The sequence below is a fragment of the Echinops telfairi genome, unplaced genomic scaffold (assembly GCF_000313985.2).
Source record: "Echinops telfairi isolate 266 unplaced genomic scaffold, ASM31398v2 ScPeMD7_7469;HRSCAF=8507_0, whole genome shotgun sequence".
In the NCBI taxonomy this organism is placed as follows: Eukaryota; Metazoa; Chordata; class Mammalia; order Afrosoricida; family Tenrecidae; genus Echinops; species Echinops telfairi.
Window position 1 is genome coordinate 41622053 of NW_022111372.1, and position 18809 is coordinate 41640861.

Genomic DNA, 18809 nt, shown 5'->3' on the forward strand with positions numbered 1-18809 from the left:
CCCCACAGAGCCAACGGGGAGGGTGAGAGAGGAAGCAGGAGCTGGCATCAGGAGCTCCAGCAGCGTACCCAAGTCTGCCCTCTCTGCAGCCGTTGGTAGTGTGGATCTGCTTGGGCTGGGCCTCCAACGAGCTGGGTGGCCCGGGCACACTGCCCAGCCTCTCGCTGACAAAGCGAGGGCTCCAGAACCATGGCCGTGACCTGCCCGGTGGATGCACAGTTGTTCTTGTTGTCGTCAGGTGCCATCCAGTGGGTTCTGACTCGCAGAAGCCCTGTGCACACAGAGAGACACACACCTGGTCCTGAACCCTCTTCTCAACCTTGGCGATCATTTATGCCAGTATTGTGACAGCTGCTTTCCTGGCAGCCGCCTCCCCCCCTCCCTCCCGGCACCCATCCCCTGCTGGCACCTTGGTCACCGGCCTCACCACCCTCACAAGAGCAGACCACTCACCTCCTCACCAATCTGACATAACAACTCTTCCCTGCAACCCGCTGGCCACTTTCTCCTTGAGCTAAGAAATGCCCTCAGTGGCTGTGTGACTCAGGGCAGTCCTGAAGGACCTACCCTATAACGGAGGAGACCCTTACCCCATTCAATTCTAGGCAAGTCAGGATTTCCTGGGGAAGATGTGGTTTCTCCCAACCATGATCCTGGCTCATAGGAGGAGCTGTAGAGCGGGCAGCTCAGGACTAGGGGAGAGGGTGAGGGTCACAGCTGGTCTCCCTTTCATCCCAAACCTCCTCTGGTGCTTCTCCTCCTCCAGAGTCTTCATCATTATCCACAATTGTGCTCAGAAGGCAACAGACAGACTCCTTTGGTGGACAGTCACATCTTGGGAGTGTTGGGGCCCTTTACCATAGAAAGAACTCATGTTCTTTCCCAAGTCCCTGGTTACCAGGACTGGCAGCCTTGTCCTTTGAGGATGATTGCTGATAGGCCAGAATCAGAGGCGCTGAGAGGGACTGAGAGCCCAGCAGAGGTGGCCCTGGAACAGGGTGGCCAGGACATGGTGACCCGGGACAGCTCCAGCGTAGGCCAAAGGCCTGAGTCTACCCTCCCCACACACCGACCCGCTGACGACCCTCCCAGCAGGGCAGTGTGCGCACCGGAGGGCTTTCCTGGGAAGGAGCCCCTCTGTCCCCCAGAGGGCTCTGCTTGGAGAGCAGGGGTGAGCATGAGCCTGGCCAGCCTCGCGGTGGGTGCGGATGTGCAGGGCAGCAGAAGGTGTGGGGCGGACAGTGCTATCTGTGCCGAGGTGCTGGAGAGCAGCCCCTATCGGTGCAGGCGGAAGGACGGGCTCCTCTGGCTGATAGGGGCCGGCGGCTGGTGCTGTGACACCTGATAACGCCCCCTACCCCCCACCCCACTGCCCTGCAGGAGTGGGATGGAAATCCAGCCTGGGCCCTTTTCCCTGGGCTGTGGACCCCAGGGGTGGACACCCAGTCTACTGACACCAGGCTGTGAACACTGGGTGAACACATGGGCACTGAGACTGTGGGCACGCAGGCTGTTGAAACCTAGGCTGTGGGAACCCAGCCTCAGACCCCTGGGGCTGTCGATCTCTGTGGACCTCAGGGGATGCCGACATCTGACAGGGCTAGGGAGATTGTGAGGATGTCCGACTCACCCTGGCCCCTCCTTGGCAGGTCACGGGGTCAAGTCCAGCCTGGGAGGGGAGGGCATGACTGGGGACGGTTACCTATTTGTGGGGATGGAGGGCCACAGAGATTAACTCTGCGGGAGAAGCATAAAATGTTATGAAACACGTTGGATTCTAATTCAGAGCAAATGTTTGGGGTGATGCCCTAAGGCCCAGACTGAGACATGGGAGCCCGCTCCTCAATGCAAGGAGCCCCCAGATCCATGCCCATCCAGAAACTTTCTGTTGCTCCAGCCTCTGGGTCCCTGAGGCTCTGAACTAGTAAACCCAGACAGAGGGACCTCTTCCCTTTGCAAAGGTCTTGCCAGGCCACCCTCATCCCAACGGGGTTGCAGTCCCACTGACTGTGCACCCCAATAGGAAGCCCTCTGGAGGCTTCTCTGAGGTCAGGCTCATGTCTGTGGGGGCATGTGGGGTCCGTGATCGATGGCACTGTTCTGCCCCAGACGTCCCTGGGCTTGTCTTCTGCTCTGCCCAATGGGGTGGGGGTGTCTGAGGACCATGGTCTGGAGCTTTTGGGGGACACTGGGGTGGCTTTGCTGCCTGGTAAACTCAGCCTTCTGGGACCTTCTCCTTCCAGATCCCTTCTCCTGGGCAACCCCTCCTTCCCCTTCCCACTGGGGGAGACACCCTGCTTGCCCACTGCCCCCAGGAGCACACCGCAGTTTACAAGGACATTGGAGGTGGCATCCCCCTTCTGCTCCAAGGCATTTTATGGAAAAGGAAGAGGAGGGAAGAAGAAAGGAAAACAAATGAGTGACTCCCACAAGGACCACACATGTTGGCTTGCTGTGGCTGCGGGACAGGGCTGGGCCCCAGCTGGCACCGGTCAACGCTAAGAAGGCTGTCCTGGAGCCCTGGGGCCTCCTGCTGGCCTGTTCACCGGCCTCCTGGCACCCAGCCTCAACAGATGCCCAAGTAGGGGTCCTCTGGCCCTCCCATGACCTCAACTTGGGATGCAGTTTGGGGCCCTTTCTATACCTCTCCTGTCACCAGGGGGTATGTGATGTGGTAGGGTGGTGGGAAATGAGGCTGTTCCCAGCACAGCAGGCTCCGGGGCTTGTGTAGTAGAGGGGCTGGGGACATCAGATGGGCCCTGGGCACTTCTCTCTACTCTCTTTTGGTTACCCTGCCCCCACTGCCCAGGCAGACCCTGTTAGCTGGGCAATTCCGTCTTTTCTGGACATGTACCCATGGTGTACCCTCTCCCTTCCAGACCCATACAGCTTGGCCCCTGCAGGCCGAGGCCCAGGGGAGATGGGACTAAGGCTGCATGAGGGGAGGGCCAAAAGGGGAAGTAGAGATGGAGTTGGGGGGTCTGAGTGGATAACACCCAGCCCTGTTCCTGGCTGCCCTGCTGGCCCTCCAGTATTGGCAGAACCCTGCTGGTTTGGCTCCTCCCCTCCCTGGGCTGTGCACCTGTGGGCTGAACGAGTCCTGGGGGCCGACCTCCTCTGGCCCTACCCAGGGTGGGCTTTGGAGCCCTTGAGAGGGAGGAGGCCAGCAGGTGGAAGAGAGACTGGACTGGGCAGGGAGGGGGTGGGGGAGGGCAGAAGCTGGCCCTGTGCCCCTTGCCATGGAGATGGATGCGCCCCCACATCCCCACCAGGGGTGGCCAAACTGGATGAGAGCTCTCCTGGGGGCCCTCCCAGCTTCTAGCCCTGTCTCCAGACCACAGGGAAGGTTCCCGTCACAGTGTGGGCTTCATCACCTTTAGGGGGGAGGGCAACTGGAGCCCACCCAAAGCCTGGGGACTGCGCCCTGGTCCTTCAGAAGGAGACAATCATTGGGGACAGGCAGCGCTGGAAAAAATGTTCTCACTGTGAGCACAAACAGGCGGCTCCAACCACCACCAGATGTTCCTGGAAAATGTTTAGGATCCGAGTCAACATATGAAATTTCCATCAAACTTTTTATTAATCAGGCATTTTTGTCAACCCCCGCCTGATCCCCCTGGATGTTGGGGCGCCCACTCGAGTTGCATTCCTGGGAGGAAGTCTGGCCTTCGTTCTTGCTTCTTGAGGGCCCCTGGCTTGGGAGGGAGGTTGCTCAGGGAGGTCAGCGGGAGGGCAGTAGGGCCACCTCCCCTCAGATTCCTGCCCGCAGCTCTATAGCTCGAGTCCTGCCACCTTCGGGGGTCTCGGGGTGAGGTGGGGTGGGGGCTCACGCTGCCACATTCGGAAGCAGCCCTTCTCAGTCACAGGCGACCTCCCGGGTGCCTGGGCAGGGCCTGCTAGGCTGCAGCCAGCTGTTTCCAGAGGTTCTGGAGGAGGCATGCAGCAGCGGCCGCTTTTATGGGGTGGGAGGCTCGTAAAGAACCAAGAGCCCCACTTAGGGCTGAGAGGCTGGCTGCCTCCAGAGCAGGGGAGCAGGGCAGGCTGGGTGCCCTGTAGGTTCAGGCACAAGGGGTAGGATCCCTCAGATCTAGGATTTGCTGAGGCTTCCCGACCTTGGGGGACCTCTCCCGCTGCACACTCCCCCTTCAGTGGCCACCCCCCTGGGAGCCCTGAGACCTTGACCAGGGAGTAGAAATGGGGGTTGGTCTGGGCTGGCTCCCCCAGAGGGGCTCAGGTCCCTGGATAGCACCCCAGAGCAGATTGTGGGTGGGTGGGGGGGAGCTGAGGAAGGGAGATCCTAATTCCATATAGATCTCTTGGCTGCTTAAAAAAAATTGTATGTATATCCATATATATATGTGTGTGTGTATATATGGTTGCCAATTTTGGGCTAAGGCTGTCAGTGGGGCGGGGGGCAGGAAGAGTGAAGTCTAACCAAAAGCATCCCATTCCCCCCCTACCCCCCAACCCCCAGAGCAGCTCCTGACATCTCTTTGAACCCTCAGGTTGGGGAGAGGAAGGTGGGCCCAGGGGACATGGCTCCCTTTCTGGGTCTGTGACTGATTGCCCAGGGTCCATCTGGGGTCCAGCCCACCTGCCCCACAGCAACACACCCATCACCTTCTCCCACCTCAGCCCTTGGCGTCCTTGGCGATGGACCCGTGGGCAGCCTTCAGAAGGTCACTCCCTGACACTGTCTCCCCTTCTTGTCCCCCAGCCCTGACCTGATCTAGGCCTCTGCTGGCCTGGCCCAGGTGGTCGGCCACCTCTGCTGACTCACTGGGGACCCCGGGCACTGGGCCACCCTCCTCTGAAGATGAACGGCCCTGCTCAGAAAGGAACAGAATGTGATCCCCGCCTTGGGCATGTCCCGGCCCAGGCCCACGGTGTCCAAGCCCTGTGTTTTACTGGGCGGCTCTGTTTTGCTCATTAAGCTACGGTGGGGAGCTGACATGAGGAGCCTGGAGGGGTGGTGGAGGCAGGGTCGAGGCAGCTGCTTGGTGATGCAGAGGGCCTGCCGCCTTCCAGGCTGCTGCTCTGAGGTTCAGGGGACCCCCTCTGCATTTGCCACTGAGAAGTGGGGTGCCCAAAGAATATGAAGAGGGCCCCTAAGAAGGAAGCAAGAGTGGGAAGGACTGGGAGGCATGGCTCAGAGGCTCCCCCAAAACGTTAGCAGTAAGGGAAGTGGGGAAGGCTTGCTGAGTGGCTGGGGCAGTCACCAGGGGAGTCAGAGTTGGACACTGGGGTACTGTCCCTGTCCGGGTGTCCTGGACCCTGAGTCCCTGCAAGCCACTTTCCCCTCTGAGTCCATGTTCAGGGGTGACATGGAGGTAGCAGGATGACTTCCCTTCCATTCCACCATTCACCCAGCTGTGGGGGTCGTTCTGCCCTGATGGGCTTTCAAGGAAGCAAGCTTCTACCCTGAACCATCCCAATGGGCCCTGGGTGGGGGCTTTGGTTCGTTTAAGGTGCAGGTCAATGCCTTATCCAGCCCTGCCCAGTCCTTGTTCACTTTCCCAGGGCTTACGCACCCTGGTGGTGCTGTCGGGTAAGCATTGCGCTGCTCACCAAAAGGTGGGCGGTTCAAACCCACTAGCTTCTCTGCGGGAGAAAGATGAGGCTGTCTACGCCTGTGAAAATGAACAGCCTTGGAAAAGTACAGGGGCGTTTCTACTCTGACCTAGAGGGTCACTGTGAGTTGGAATCCATTTGTTTCCAGTGAGTGTGTAATGCGGTTTTGAGGTCAAGGGTGAGGAAGCTGGCTGGGCCCTAGGACTTGCTGGCTGACCCAGCGGGGCGTGTGGGTCCCCATGCAATGGCATTCAGCCTTGCATCGGGGACTCTCATTACAAGGTCGAGGGCAGTCAAGGAATGGAAACCTTGACAGTGTGAGAGGGAGGTCAGGGATGAGGCCGGAGGGGTCTGATCAGGCCCCTGCTGACGCTACTCTCCGTTTTATTACCACCACCACCCCTTGCTGGGGTCTTGGCTCTGGCCCTTCTGAAGGTCAGAGTGCCCTTGCTGGTGGGCAACCCCTGTGTTCAGGGCTGCTAAGAGCATGGACAACTGGCTGAGGCGTCTTTCCCGGTGCACGGGAAACTGTCCGGATGGTTGACGTGGCGAGAATGAACTAGGCTGGCTGCTTTATGCATGTGTAATTAATTCTCAGAGACGTTCAGGTTCATCCCTCCTCCCACCAGCCAGCACCCTCCCTGCTGTCCTCTCCTCCGGTGTGGCCCCCATCATCCAAGGAGCAGGAGGCAGAGAGCCTCTGAGGGAATCAGAGACAGGGCAGTCATGTCGGGAGGAGGGAGGGTCCTCCTCGAGTGAAGTGGGGGTGGGGAAGCTGTGATGGGCGGGTGATGGAGGGTGCAGGGCCAGGGGCATCACGAGGTGTGGAGGAGGGGCAGGATGGGCGGCAGCAGCAGGGTCAGGGCTGAGGGCCAGGTCCCAGCAGCCTGGGTGGCCTTGATGTTGTCAGCAATCCAGGCCGAGAAGTGAGAGACACAGGTATACAGGTTGGGAGCCACACTGGGCAGGCACACGGTGCCGCAGCTCACCACTCCGATCTGCAGCCAGGTGTCGTTGTGCTTACAGACCAGGGGGCCCCCGGAGTCACCCTTGGAGGAGACACTCAGTGGGACACTTTCGTGGTGACACCCATGAATCCCCCTCGAAGGCCTTGGCCCTCCACAGAGGAGAGAAGGCTCCCTTCCTAGCTAACATAACAGCACTCCGACACTCTGAGAGCCATCTCCCACTGCCCTCCCACCTGCCTGGAGACGTGGGTGAGCGGGAGGCTCTGTAGAGGCAGGTCTCTCCGAAGGATGGGGCTGTGGTGCCAGGTCTCCTGGCGGAGAGATTCCCGGGGATCTTAATGAAGAAGACTATCTTGGTTCAGGGGGGATTTGTGGATGGTGTGGTCCCAGATGAGAGGATCAACCCCAGGGAGAGCGGGGGGCCTGCCTCCTTAGGGCATGAGGGCTAGTGTGGGTCTGCTTGAGGGACCTGTGGAAGGGGTGTCTCACCATACAGGCCATGGCTTTGTCCCTGATGTTGGCTGCACACAGCATCGTGCTGTGGGTCCGGTAGGGGAGGCCCAGGTACAGCTGGCAGTAGGAGTTATTGATGATGGACACCCGGGCCTCCTGGAGCATCGTCATGGCTGATGTCTCTGTGGACAGGGGCTTGTGGAGAAGGGGGCCTCTCCTGGACCCCACGCCCCCTGTGCCAGGGGGCCCACTGGTAGACAAGTGTGCCTGGGCATGGATGAAGGGCCTCATGTGGGCGCTGTCTCCAGGAACTTTGTACAGATGAGGAGACAGCCACAGACAGGGACCATCCTCCGGACCCCCGTCCCCCCACCCCTGCAAGATCACACCCACTGAAGCAGCAGGGCAGGACGCGCTTGGCTCCTCTGACGCTGGCCTCTAGACCCCCAACACATCTGTCTTCAGTGGCAGGGAGGAGAGAAGGTGGCGATGTGGGGAAAGTGAGGCGGTGGCCGTGCAGGACAGTCCCCAAGGCCTGTGGTGCACTCACACATGCACAGCCCTCTGTGGGCAGCGCTTGTGGACAGACACGTGGATGGAGGTGTCTGTGCAGGGCCTGGGGGCCTGGCTGGGTCTGGGCAGGTGGGGAAGGTTAACACACAGCTCTAGGGGGCCCTAGCCTCAGCACACCCCTTCTCTGGAGCTGTGAGCTATGGGAGCAAACTGTGGGATCAGGAGTGAATGGGGTGAGCTGTCTCAGGGTTAGACCAAGGGGTCACCAGCCTGTTTGTCCCTAAATGTTTGGTTCCTGTCACCTCACTTTGCTTCCCTCCATGAGGCCTCAGACTGGGACCACGTGGGTGTGTTCCCACCAAAGCAGGGTCACTTTGGCGTGGAGGAGCCAGGCAGGAGGGCAAGTCAGAGATGGGCAGACAAGATGACAGAGGCTGGCAGCATCGGGCCAAGCTGGGCTACTCCGCCACAGGCTTGGAGATGCAGAAATGCTGCCGTGGGGTGGCTATGGAAGCCCTGCAGGTTTCAATAACCCACCCCCAGCCCCAAACCCAGAGCCTCCAGGAGCTGGAGAATCGGAAACGCTAGGATGTTTCCTTCTTTCTGTCCTCAGCTTTGTTTAATCCCCCAACTGACCCACTCTGTAGCCCAAACCGGTCCCTTCCCCACAGCCTCTGCTTGGCCTCCCTCGGCGCTCAAAATGGTCCGTCCATCAACTCACTGGGCTCTTCAGCTCCATCTTCGATTCTGCCATCCTTTTTAGGGCAGTCTCCTACAGGCAAGCCGGAGCTTCACACACGGCTGAGAGCGCTAGCCCATCCAGCCACTGCCCTGGGTATAGAGATCCCATGTTCCACTAGCACTAAGTGCGTGCTGGTCAATGCCCAGGCCCAAGGACGTGTGGTAGGGGCTGAGCGCTTTTCCTCTCACCATTCCCTGCCCTAACCACCCCTCCACAACTGTCTCTCCCATCTGGTGGGGAGGGGATATTTAAAAATGAGCTGCTGGGGTATTAGCCTCCCAAGAGCAAAAGATTAGGAACTTATAAACCCTTTCCAGACTTGGGACCCAGGACTCTGGAGGGCACTCTGCCCTAGGACCCTGTTTTCCCTCATTCTTTGGGCCTGGGGTTGGGCAGCCTGTAGGGATTCGTGGCCCACGGATCCCCCGCCCCCTACCCCTAACCTTCCAGCTCCTCTCTATACTCACCTCCCTGGGCCCTTATTTTTGCCTCAACCCACCCAGGACATGAAGTATCCCATCTCTGGGGTCCTGCAGAGCCTTTGAGCCACAACGCTCTCTCGTCTTGATTCTTACCTCATCCATCTCAGGACTGCCCACCACACCTAATGATGGAGACCTCTGCTGGCCTGGGGAAGTGCTAGCTCTTTCCCTCACCTTTGACGTGTGTCTGGCCCCAGCCTGTGACCCAGCACTCCTCCTGCAGCAGCATGGGCATTTGAAAGTCGGGGGGAGGGAGTCTGACCGGCTGAACGAAGGCAGAGAACCGCACAGGTGCCCTCAGCTGCAGGAGAGCGATGTCCCCGCCGGTGAGCGCCTGCTTGCGTGTGTAGGTCGGATGCTGGAGAAATTGCTTGATGCCGGCCTTCTGGGTTCTCCAGCTGCTCTTTTTGAGGTTGGTGCTTCCCATCAGGACCTTCAGATCTCTGACTTTGGTGGATCTGTGGGGGTAGTCTCACTTCACCAGATGGTCCAGGGGCTACCGAATCGTCCTCAAGACACCTGCCACTCACCCCACTGTGGGACCTCCAGCCAGACCTCCCCTGTGGCTCCCAGCCCCAAGAAAGGTCTGGCCTCAGCCTCCCGCCTCACCTAGGTGTAATCATCTCCAACCCAGAGCCCAGCTGGGCTTGGCACTACAGGTGAGTTGGGGCACATGGAGTAGGGTGTGCCCTCTTGTCTAGAATCTATGTGGCGTGGGGTAGGCCCCTTTTCCTGGAATGCCTCATCAGCAACCCAGCCAAGTCTCCACCACACACCTGCACTGCACTTCATGTCTGTGGGGCCTGGGGGTAGGGTTTTGGGGGTAGGTCCAGACACTCTGCAGGGGTGAGCAAACTCATGTGAGCAGAGCAGGGGCTTGTCCCAGGTCCCAGAGCTACATAGGCCCAGGGCTCAGCAGATTCCATGCCTAGGCTCAACCCTGCCCGGCCTTCCAGCTCCATCCATTCCTCCAACCCCACCAGTATACTTCACTCTGGAAAACATTCGATAACATTTAAAAAAGAAAGAATTGAAAGATTTAAAAGCAAGTATCTCTCTGCTTTCATACTCTGGCTCCCCACATGGTGCTCTGAGCCTATGGTGTCTGGGATGTCTGTGGCCGGTGCCCTTGCATAGCCGCCTGTGGCCGGTGCCCTTGCATAGCCACCTGGACCCTGAGGACTCACCTGGAGAAGCAGTGGGCAGCGGTGAGCACCCAGCGTTGGCTGAGAATGGTGCCCCCGCAAGTGTGGTAGCCGTTGTGCTGCAGGCTAACCTGCCAGGGCCATCTCCCTGGGGGTGCGTCGTGGCCCCCCAAGACCTTGCCTTGCGTCTCTGTGGCACAGTTGCAGGCTGTGGGCAGGGAGCAGACAGTGCGCCCATGAGCATCCATCCCTTCCTTCGAAGTCCGTGCCCTTCACTCTAGACCACCCCTGAGACGAGCTCCTGCCCTCTTTGTGGTTCAAGTTGTCCGTATTTGGCGACTCCCTGCGGGTGTGAGTAGAAATGCTCCCCAGGGGGGTTTCAAGATGCTGACCTTTGAGAAACAGCCTCCTTGCTTTGTTTGAGAAACACCGCAGCCCCAACCCCCAAGACTCCCCCGGGTGGGTTTGAACCAACAGTCTTTCCGTTAGTAATCCGGTGCTGGCTTCCCCTCTCATCTCCTCGGAGAACCGAGTGCATCTGCCTGGTAGACGTCACCTCTCCCCCACGAGGGTAGCAAGGGAGTAGAGGGATACAAGTCCAAGGGGGGCGACAGACTTCAAATAACAAAGACGCCTCGTGGAGGGCGGGGCAGTGGGAACCAGGGGGAGGCGTTTGTGTGGACTGTTGACTTCTGCTCTCACCACCTGATGGTCATCTTGAACTTGCCCTGAGGCGGCCCTGCCACTTTGAGACTGCCTCTGAGGGTCCCACTGCAGGGCCGGGGTACAGTTTGGAGGTCTCCCCTGGGCACTCACACTCATGACCCTCCCTAAGCTCCTCCCTCGCAGGGGGCTGTAGTTTTGTTACCACAGGAATGGAAGAGAAGACCCGAGGGTTCCTGGGGGGTCGTCGGGGAAGATGATGGGAGGAAGTGTTGATCTCCTTCATAACGCCTTACTAACGCCTCCGGGAAGGCGGCCTGGCCCACCTTAGGGGTGCTCTTAGACTGGGGAGTGGGTACCAAGTAGTGGGGAGCAATAAAAAAATAAAGAGTAAAACCCACTGCTACGGAGTCGCTGCGGATTCCTAGCGACCCTGTAGAGCACGGTAACGCTGCCCGGGTACAGAAAGCCCGGTCTTCCCCGCAGAGAGGCTGGTAGTTTTGAACTGCTGACTTTGCAAGGGGCAGCTCCGCCCGTACCCGCGTCGCCGCCGCCAGCAGCCACGGTGGTTGGCATCAGCGGGCCTCACCTGCAGGCAGCAGCAGGAGCAGCACCTGGAGCCAGGGACCCGCCGCGGGCCGCCGGGGACCCAGCGGCGTCGCTAAGCAGCCACCAGAGACGCGAGTCCCGGGCTGACGGTCCATGGCCGGCGGTGGGCGGGGCTGCTGCCTCGCTAGCTCCACCCCCAGCCCCAATGCCCACAGCGCCCCCTCCTGCCGCCCTCCTGCCCAGCCCCGCTGCGCGCTGTGCGCGTCTGGGCTGCGCAAAGCGTGCGGTGTCCGGTGTTCTTACGAAGGATGTCTTCTAATGGCTCACCTCGAGGTCTCTCTGTTCTGATATCTCTATCTAATCTGTATCATCTATACCTATATCTATATCATCTATACCTATATCTATATCATCTGTACCTATACCTATATCTATAAATATCATCTATATTATATCTATGCCAGCTTCCATGGGGCTAGTATTTGTCTAGTACGAGTTCTGGCGGCACAGAGCTTCTGCGTTGGGCTGCTAACTGGAATGACCCGTTGTTCCATGCGAGGAGGATGGTTGCACTCCAGCGAGGCACAGTCTCGGGAACTCACACGGGCAGTTCTGCTCTGTCCTGAAGGGTTGCCATGAGGCCGTATTGACTCGATGGCAGCGAGTTTTTTGGGTTGAGTTTGCCCTCCTTTCCGCCCTCTTAGGTCATATAGCTACTAGCTAAGCGCTGGGCTACTAACTGGACTAAAAAGGTGGGTGGTTCAAATCTACCCAGAAGTGCCTCCGAAGTAAGGCCTGGAGATGGGCCCTAAAAGCCTTAGGAAGCCTCTCTCCTCTTCACACATCGGGATCGCCAGGAGTCAGAATGGACCAGATGGAAACCAACGGCAACCATCTCTTTCCATGTGTTTGCTTTAAAACGTCATCCTACTTTTAAAATTACATTTTTTGGAAACAGTGTATAGCCGGGGTATGTGGGCTTAAAAACACACACACACAAAACCAATTTCATCATCTTTTAGGCCCTTGGCATAAACTGTGATTATTGAGATATCTGAACTTATTTCTATCATTTTATGATTCTATTTCCATGATTACCAATTTCCATTTCTCATTTCTAGTCACTTAAAGATAGTATTTTATTTTAATATTTTCCCCTCACCCTGTGGGATTTTTCTGTTTTGAAATTTATATATCTTGGTTCTGTTTTTTTAAGTGACTGCTTACATTTTTACCCATATATTTCAATTTAAAAAGAATTAAAATCTGACTGCTTCCAAGGCAATAAAAGGACTTTAGAACATTTCAGCTCCAGTCATCCCCTTCTATTTCAATTTTTTGAATATTTTAGTTCTGCTTTTGATTCCACAAATTAGAAGAGCTATTTTAGTATTTTTATTGGGCTATGATTAACATATCATACAATTCTAATGTTCAGTCACATGAAGAGGAGTTGTACAATCATCACCACAATCAACTTTGGGACATTTTCTTCCTTCTTGTACTCATTACTATTGACTCCCACTTTCCCCCCCAACCTCCCGTGCCCCTCAGTAATTATTAATCCAGTTACTGCCTTCATAGAGTCACCCACCTTGGCTTTTCTATACAGAAAACACCCAAAACAAAGACCAAAACCCAAGAAAGACCCAACAGCAATGACCCAGAGAAAAACCTCAATCGAAAAGAAAGCAAAGAATATTAAAAAACTAGAATAAATTCAAATGGGTCAAAAGGGAGACCTAATGACAAGCTGTTACATTCCAGCCCAAATACAGCTGCCAAAATGCTCTTGTTTGATATTAAGACTATTCATATTTCTAGACTATGGTCAGGGGGGATTCACCGGAGACTCAATCCATGTAGGGACCCTGCAAATGAACTTCAGGCTACTACGATCATTCATAGGGTACTGAAAACTGAGTGCTTAGAATTTAGGCTCTGGTACTGTTCCCTCTTCTGGGTGTGGGTTTTATTGCTCACAATCCTTGGATCACACAGGTTGGTGTGTGTCTCCCATGTGGACTTAGTGGAACCCTTATTTAGATAGCTGCTTGTTTTGAGACAAGCCTTTAAGAGCTCAAATGCTGTTATTTATGATAGTTGGGCACCATCTGAGTTCTTCATTGATTTTTCTATAGCTCTCATATCTTTAATGATCTCCTGATGGTGACTACTGAGCAAGGCTGTGTCACAAGAACTAAGTGGTCTTGTGTTATAGCTACAATCACGTGAGAACTCATTTCTTTGAGGGTGTTCAACAGATGGCAACACAGGACCAACATATATTTGCTGTTTTCATGTTCTCTCTGCTTTTTTGTGACATATGTGAGTCACATCTTAGACATGGTTTTGTCTTTGTCAATGAGTGCCATAGCTCCAGCTCTCATGTCTGTGTAACCAGTGTTCATTCATCTACATTTCAAAGCTGTGAAAGTTAACAAATCATGTACTGTAATCTATTCAGATGTCCTACATATACATAAATCCCTTTTCTCAACAGTGTGTTAAATCCTATATCATTGGCTAAAATAATGTTTTGATCAATAGAATTACATTATGCCCGATGGGGATGATTTATAAAGTACTCCAACAAATGATAATAATGTTTCTAAAATGAACTGAAAATATATAAATCACAGATATGTGAATAGATGCCATTTTACTATTTCATACAGGTCATTTTGTCTGGATTCGTCCATACAGTTATCATTCTGTCGGCTCACTATTCCGTCACAAACACCATCCTGGTCCCCTGGGAATAATTTCCTTCTTCTTCTTTTTAAAAACTTTTCTTCTTCTTAAACTACATACTTTACTAATTCATTGGGAGCAGATTTCTAGGGCTATAGATCCTTCATTTCCATTGATCTTGAAATGATTGTGTTTCTCAGTATGCGATTCTAGATGGCAGGGCTTTTCAATTCCTCTTAGCTAGTATTTCACAGTTACACCTATAGATATCTAGAGTTGACTTTTGTTTTAGGAGCGAGGTGGAGATCAAGTTTCACTATTCTTCCATCTAGATTTTGAAGACACCGTCCTTTCTCCATAGAGTCCTTGTTGTCTTGCATTTTGTGTTTCTATGGGCATAGATCTGCTTGTCAGCTCCCCGTTCGATCTAATTCCTTGTTTGTGTATTCTAACACCAATAATACCTCACTGTCCTAACTACTGTAGCTCTACTCATAGCCACTAGATAAAATCCTAGGTTATGTGTTGGGCTTGTGATCTGCATGGTTGTCAGTTCGAAACCACCAGCAGCTCTAAGTGAGAAAGACAGGGTTTTATACTCTCATAAACAGTTATAGTTTCAGAAACCACAAGGGGTCGCTATGAGTCAGCCTTGACTCGATGGAATTGAGTTTGGTTTTGGTTTGGAGAGAAACTTCTTCAGCCTTGTTCTTCCAATATGGCTTGGATACTTGAACCTTCATATTGCTAGATAATTTTCGACCCAGTTTGTGACTTGATATGAACACATGCATGACATGATATGACTATGATTGCAATAGCATTGAATTGATAGTCTGAGATAGGAGGAAATGACAGCTTCCAATATTGAGTGATGGTACAGCTGTTTATTTAGGGATTTTTTTCTCTGTATATTTTTTATAGTTTTTTTGAGGTCAAGGTCTTGAATATATTTACTATATTTATTCCTAGGTGTATTATTTTAAAATTCTATTGGAAATGGAAACTGTTTTCAGCTGAACTTTCTAGGAGCTCGACGGTGGGAAAGAGCTCTTAAAAGAGGCCCGATTTAAGTTTACAGGACCGAGGACAAAAGCTAAGTAAAAGTGTTTCTCAGTCCAAGCACACAGGAAAATCTTGAACACAAACTAGAAGACAGAGTTTCTGCTACCACAGGACAGGGGATGGCCTTTTGTAACTTGCTTGGCCTCAGGCTGCCCTTGTTATGCATCAACCTTCCATGGCAGGCTACTTCCACTTGGCTAAGGACAATTCTCCTGAGAAGGGGGCAGCTGTAAGCTTTTAGCAGCCAACACTCACAGCAGCTGGCAGATTGATGTGCCAGCTGCTGAGAGGACCTGGCTGGGAAACCAACAGTATCCACTACAGCCATCCTTTGCTTGTCTTTAAAGTCACTCTCTTCCGCTGTCTCAGGAATTTGGCTGGTCACAACTTCCGAGAAAGCCTTCCAGAGGAGGGTCAGTCCTACTGTTGCCGTCGTTCCTGAGGCCATAACCGATGCTCTTTGCCCCTCCATTCCGCTTCCAATCTGCTCCACCTGGAGAGAAACGTTGCTAGTTTAAGTAGCTTGCCTGCGGAAGTAATTGATATCCTCAGTCTCAAGAAGTCGGAGTCCGCTCGCCGAACATGTGGCTGCATTTGTCTTTTCTAGTTGCAAGCAGATTACAACTCATTGAAAGAAAACCAAAATCCTTACAACTGGACCAATAAATGGAGAAAAGTTAAAGTTGTCAAGGATTTCATCTTGCTTGGATCCATTATCAATGCTCATGGAAGCAACAGTCAAAAGATACAATCATAGATACACCTAGGGCCTGGGTTCTACTGAGATAGATGGTCCAAAGTGTCAGGCCTGCTTGTACTGCAGTCTAGACCTGACACGAAGTCCTTTTTGACTCTGGGTCCCACTCAAAGCAGTAGTATCAAATACGGAGTACAGGGTGTGGTAGTTACATAATCTGGGGTCATCTTGAGATTGTGAAGAGTGAAGGGGTGGAGTTTAGCCTGTCAATCTGGTCATAGTTTGATGACCTCACTTGGAGGTGCGATGGAGATAACTAGCTCACGGGAGGCCAGATATGCTCTCTGCTTCGCATTCCTGTTAACAAGCTACATGGAGCTTGCTGATTGCAGCCAGAGCCCTGGAGGAGCTACATGGAGACCCACACCAGTGCTGATCATATGGAATGTAAACCCCCATCTAATTCACAGTAATAAATTGCTACAGAAAGATCCATGGATAATTCCTTGATTCCAAAGCTGAAAACAAAAGAGAATCCAAAAGGAAATCAAACAGAGCCATCAAGTCATGTGTGACCCTATCGATCAAGGTGGAAATGCCGCGATGGGCTTCCAAGGTTATAAGTCTTTACAGAAAGCCTCATCTTTCTTCCATGGATCATTTGGTGGTTTCAAACTGCTGACCTTTTGGTTAGGGGCCCAACTTGTAACCCATTATGTCACCAGGTGCCTTTAAAAAGGATCAGTAGTTGGAAAATATGGTCTTGGTGATAGAAATGACTTCAAAGATGGCATAACCAGTAACTTATTCACTGGAACTGTGTGTTATTTTTGTTGTTTTTTAGCCAATGACTATACTATTTGGCTTCAAAAAGTGTGGGAAAATTGAATGAAAAGATAATGGGATTTTAAGAAGGATAATGGAATTATTCTATGAACCTTTTTTTTTTTCCTATGAACCTTTTGAAGTACCCTTGTACATGTGAAATTCCTAGATGGAATGTATATGTATCAAATTGACCATATCTTGGAAGGAGATAATTAAAAAGCTCAATATCATTAATTGGAAAAAGGACAGGGAGGGATTGTGGAACAGACCATCAATTTTTTGTTGAAGTTGGAGCTAAGAAAGCTAAAAACAAGTCCATAAAAGCCAAAGTATTACCTTGACTGTATTCTACCTGACTCTAGAGTCTATCTAGAGAGCCAATTTGTGCATAAAACATTCATGAACAAAGATTGAACTAGTCGTGAGTGTCATCAAGAACATCATACATGAGTGGCATGCAGCGGGAGGCAAGAAATGACCAAGGGCATCTGGGGGTCTCCCAGGAACCAGGCCGGGTGCCGTAGAGCACTGGGACACTGAATTCTGTGGCTTTGCAATTCGTGGCATGCTCCAGAAGCTGTGTCAGTGAGAACATAAGGGAACCTCACTGGGTGAACGGGACGGGACCTCAGACCCACTTGAACTGCAAACTTAAGTTGGAAAACACCCGCTGTTTGAAGAAGCAGAAGACAACTGTACCAAGAGTGGTGTGCCGTTGGTTGGTGGACAAACAAGATCTTGCGACATCATCACCCGGAGTGCCATATTAAGAGACGTATTATTCCAGCAATCCTGTGACGGCCATTCTGTCATATTTTGCTTATGCTTGTGTAGATTAGGGTGTATCTCAGAGGAGCGCCACCATTGTGAGTCACCCTCTTGAAGCGGTGTTATTTGTTTTGCTGTTCCCTGGGTAAATGAGAGCCAGGGACATTGAGACTATAGGGAGAGAACACATAACAAGGGTTTGGGGGGAGGGGCAATAAGGAGATGATGTCAGGAGACCGATTATGGAAGCAATTATTCAATTACAGAGAGAGAGAGAAACCTAGGGTGATGGGGAACAGCCACTAATACACCCATGGGGAGGGTATTGTTTATGTCTCCACAGGAAAGGGAGAGAGGGACAAGAACCCATCCTGGAGCGCCAAGCCTTGAGGGCTACATACTGGCCTGGAGCAGCAACTACCAGAAAGGATGACGGGCTGGGGCCAAGCTGAGCTATGCTGACTGCCTGCCCAGAAGAATGGAATACGGAGGACTGTATTACACTGAAGATATAGCCTGGGGAGAGTGGTGGGTCTGTCTGACCACACAGGTTCAAAGTAAGAGGGAGAGAGAGAGAGAGAACCTCATCATGGCCTACCAAGGCTCGGACGACATCCCTGCTAGGAGCAGCCAATGCACAGAGAAGACCATAGGGCTGGCCCCACCATGAGACATGACATCCCTCACTGACCCATCATGCTATGGGGGACAGCACTGGAGACGCTGTGTGGAAAGTGTGCCCGGCCTGCCCCATGCACAGTGGGGTGAAACGTGAAGGAAGTGCAACCGGGCAGCAAGGGGAGCAAAGGAACCAGGTCCCCGAGGAACCCTGAACATAGACTTTTGACTCTGGGGATAAGGTACGGCACCTTACCGGACCTGATTGGAAAACACTCATAAGGGTCAGCAGACAGACCTCAACTATCTATCTTTTTTTTTTCTCCCTTTCACCTTATGTCTATCTATATAAGATAGGCAGGACAAACAATCCCGAGGAGAAAACAATGGGACTGGCACTCTTGGGGGGACATGAGATAGGAGAGAGTATGGAGAGGAAGAGGGGAGCCAACAAACTCAGGAATAAGGGAACAAGAAGAGATTTAAAATCAATGTAAAGTAGAGGGTATAATGCCTGGTGGGGTCTGATCAAGTGCAATGTATTCAAAAGGAATTACTGAGAGTTGAATGGAGAATGAGCATTATAGTGGGACAGGAGGAAGGTAAAAGGAAATAGAGGAAAGAAGTAAGAGGCAAAAGCTATTTATAGAGGTATAGCTATAGGCATGTATATATGTAAATATATTAATTCATAATGAAAGGGATAGAGACCAATGTACATATATTTTTATGCTAAGTATTAAGACAGCAGACAGACTTTGGGCCTCCCTAAACACAAGAACACCTTGTTCTAATAACCTGGCACTCTTTGATAGTCACCTTCCCAACAAGATGGGAGCATAAGCAAATGTGGTGAAGAAAGTGGATGGTGCCTGGCTATCAAAAGATATAGCATCTGGGTCTTAAAGGCTTCAAGTTAAACAAGCAGCCATTTAGCAGGGAAGCAAATAAGCCCACATGGAAGAAGCACACCAGCCTGTGTGATCACGAGGTGTTGACAGGATCAGGCATCCAAAGATCCAAAACAAACAATTATATCAATGTGAATGAGGC

The 18809-nt window shown here is 52.8% G+C and overlaps 1 protein-coding gene across 1 annotated transcript; it reads right to left on the reverse strand.

Moving 5' to 3' along the window:
* Positions 1 to 6245: 6245 nt before the first annotated feature.
* Positions 6246 to 11241, reverse strand: LOC105978836 (serine protease 38-like). The gene is made up of 5 exons (XM_013005229.2): positions 11127 to 11241; positions 9917 to 10082; positions 8904 to 9187; positions 7029 to 7174; positions 6246 to 6620 (listed from the first exon to the last, which is right to left on the reverse strand). The coding sequence occupies exons 1-5, from the start codon at positions 11239 to 11241 to the stop codon at positions 6387 to 6389; spliced, it is 945 nt and encodes a 314-aa protein (XP_012860683.1). The 3' UTR covers positions 6246 to 6386.
* Between the last annotated feature and the right edge of the window lie 7568 nt (positions 11242 to 18809).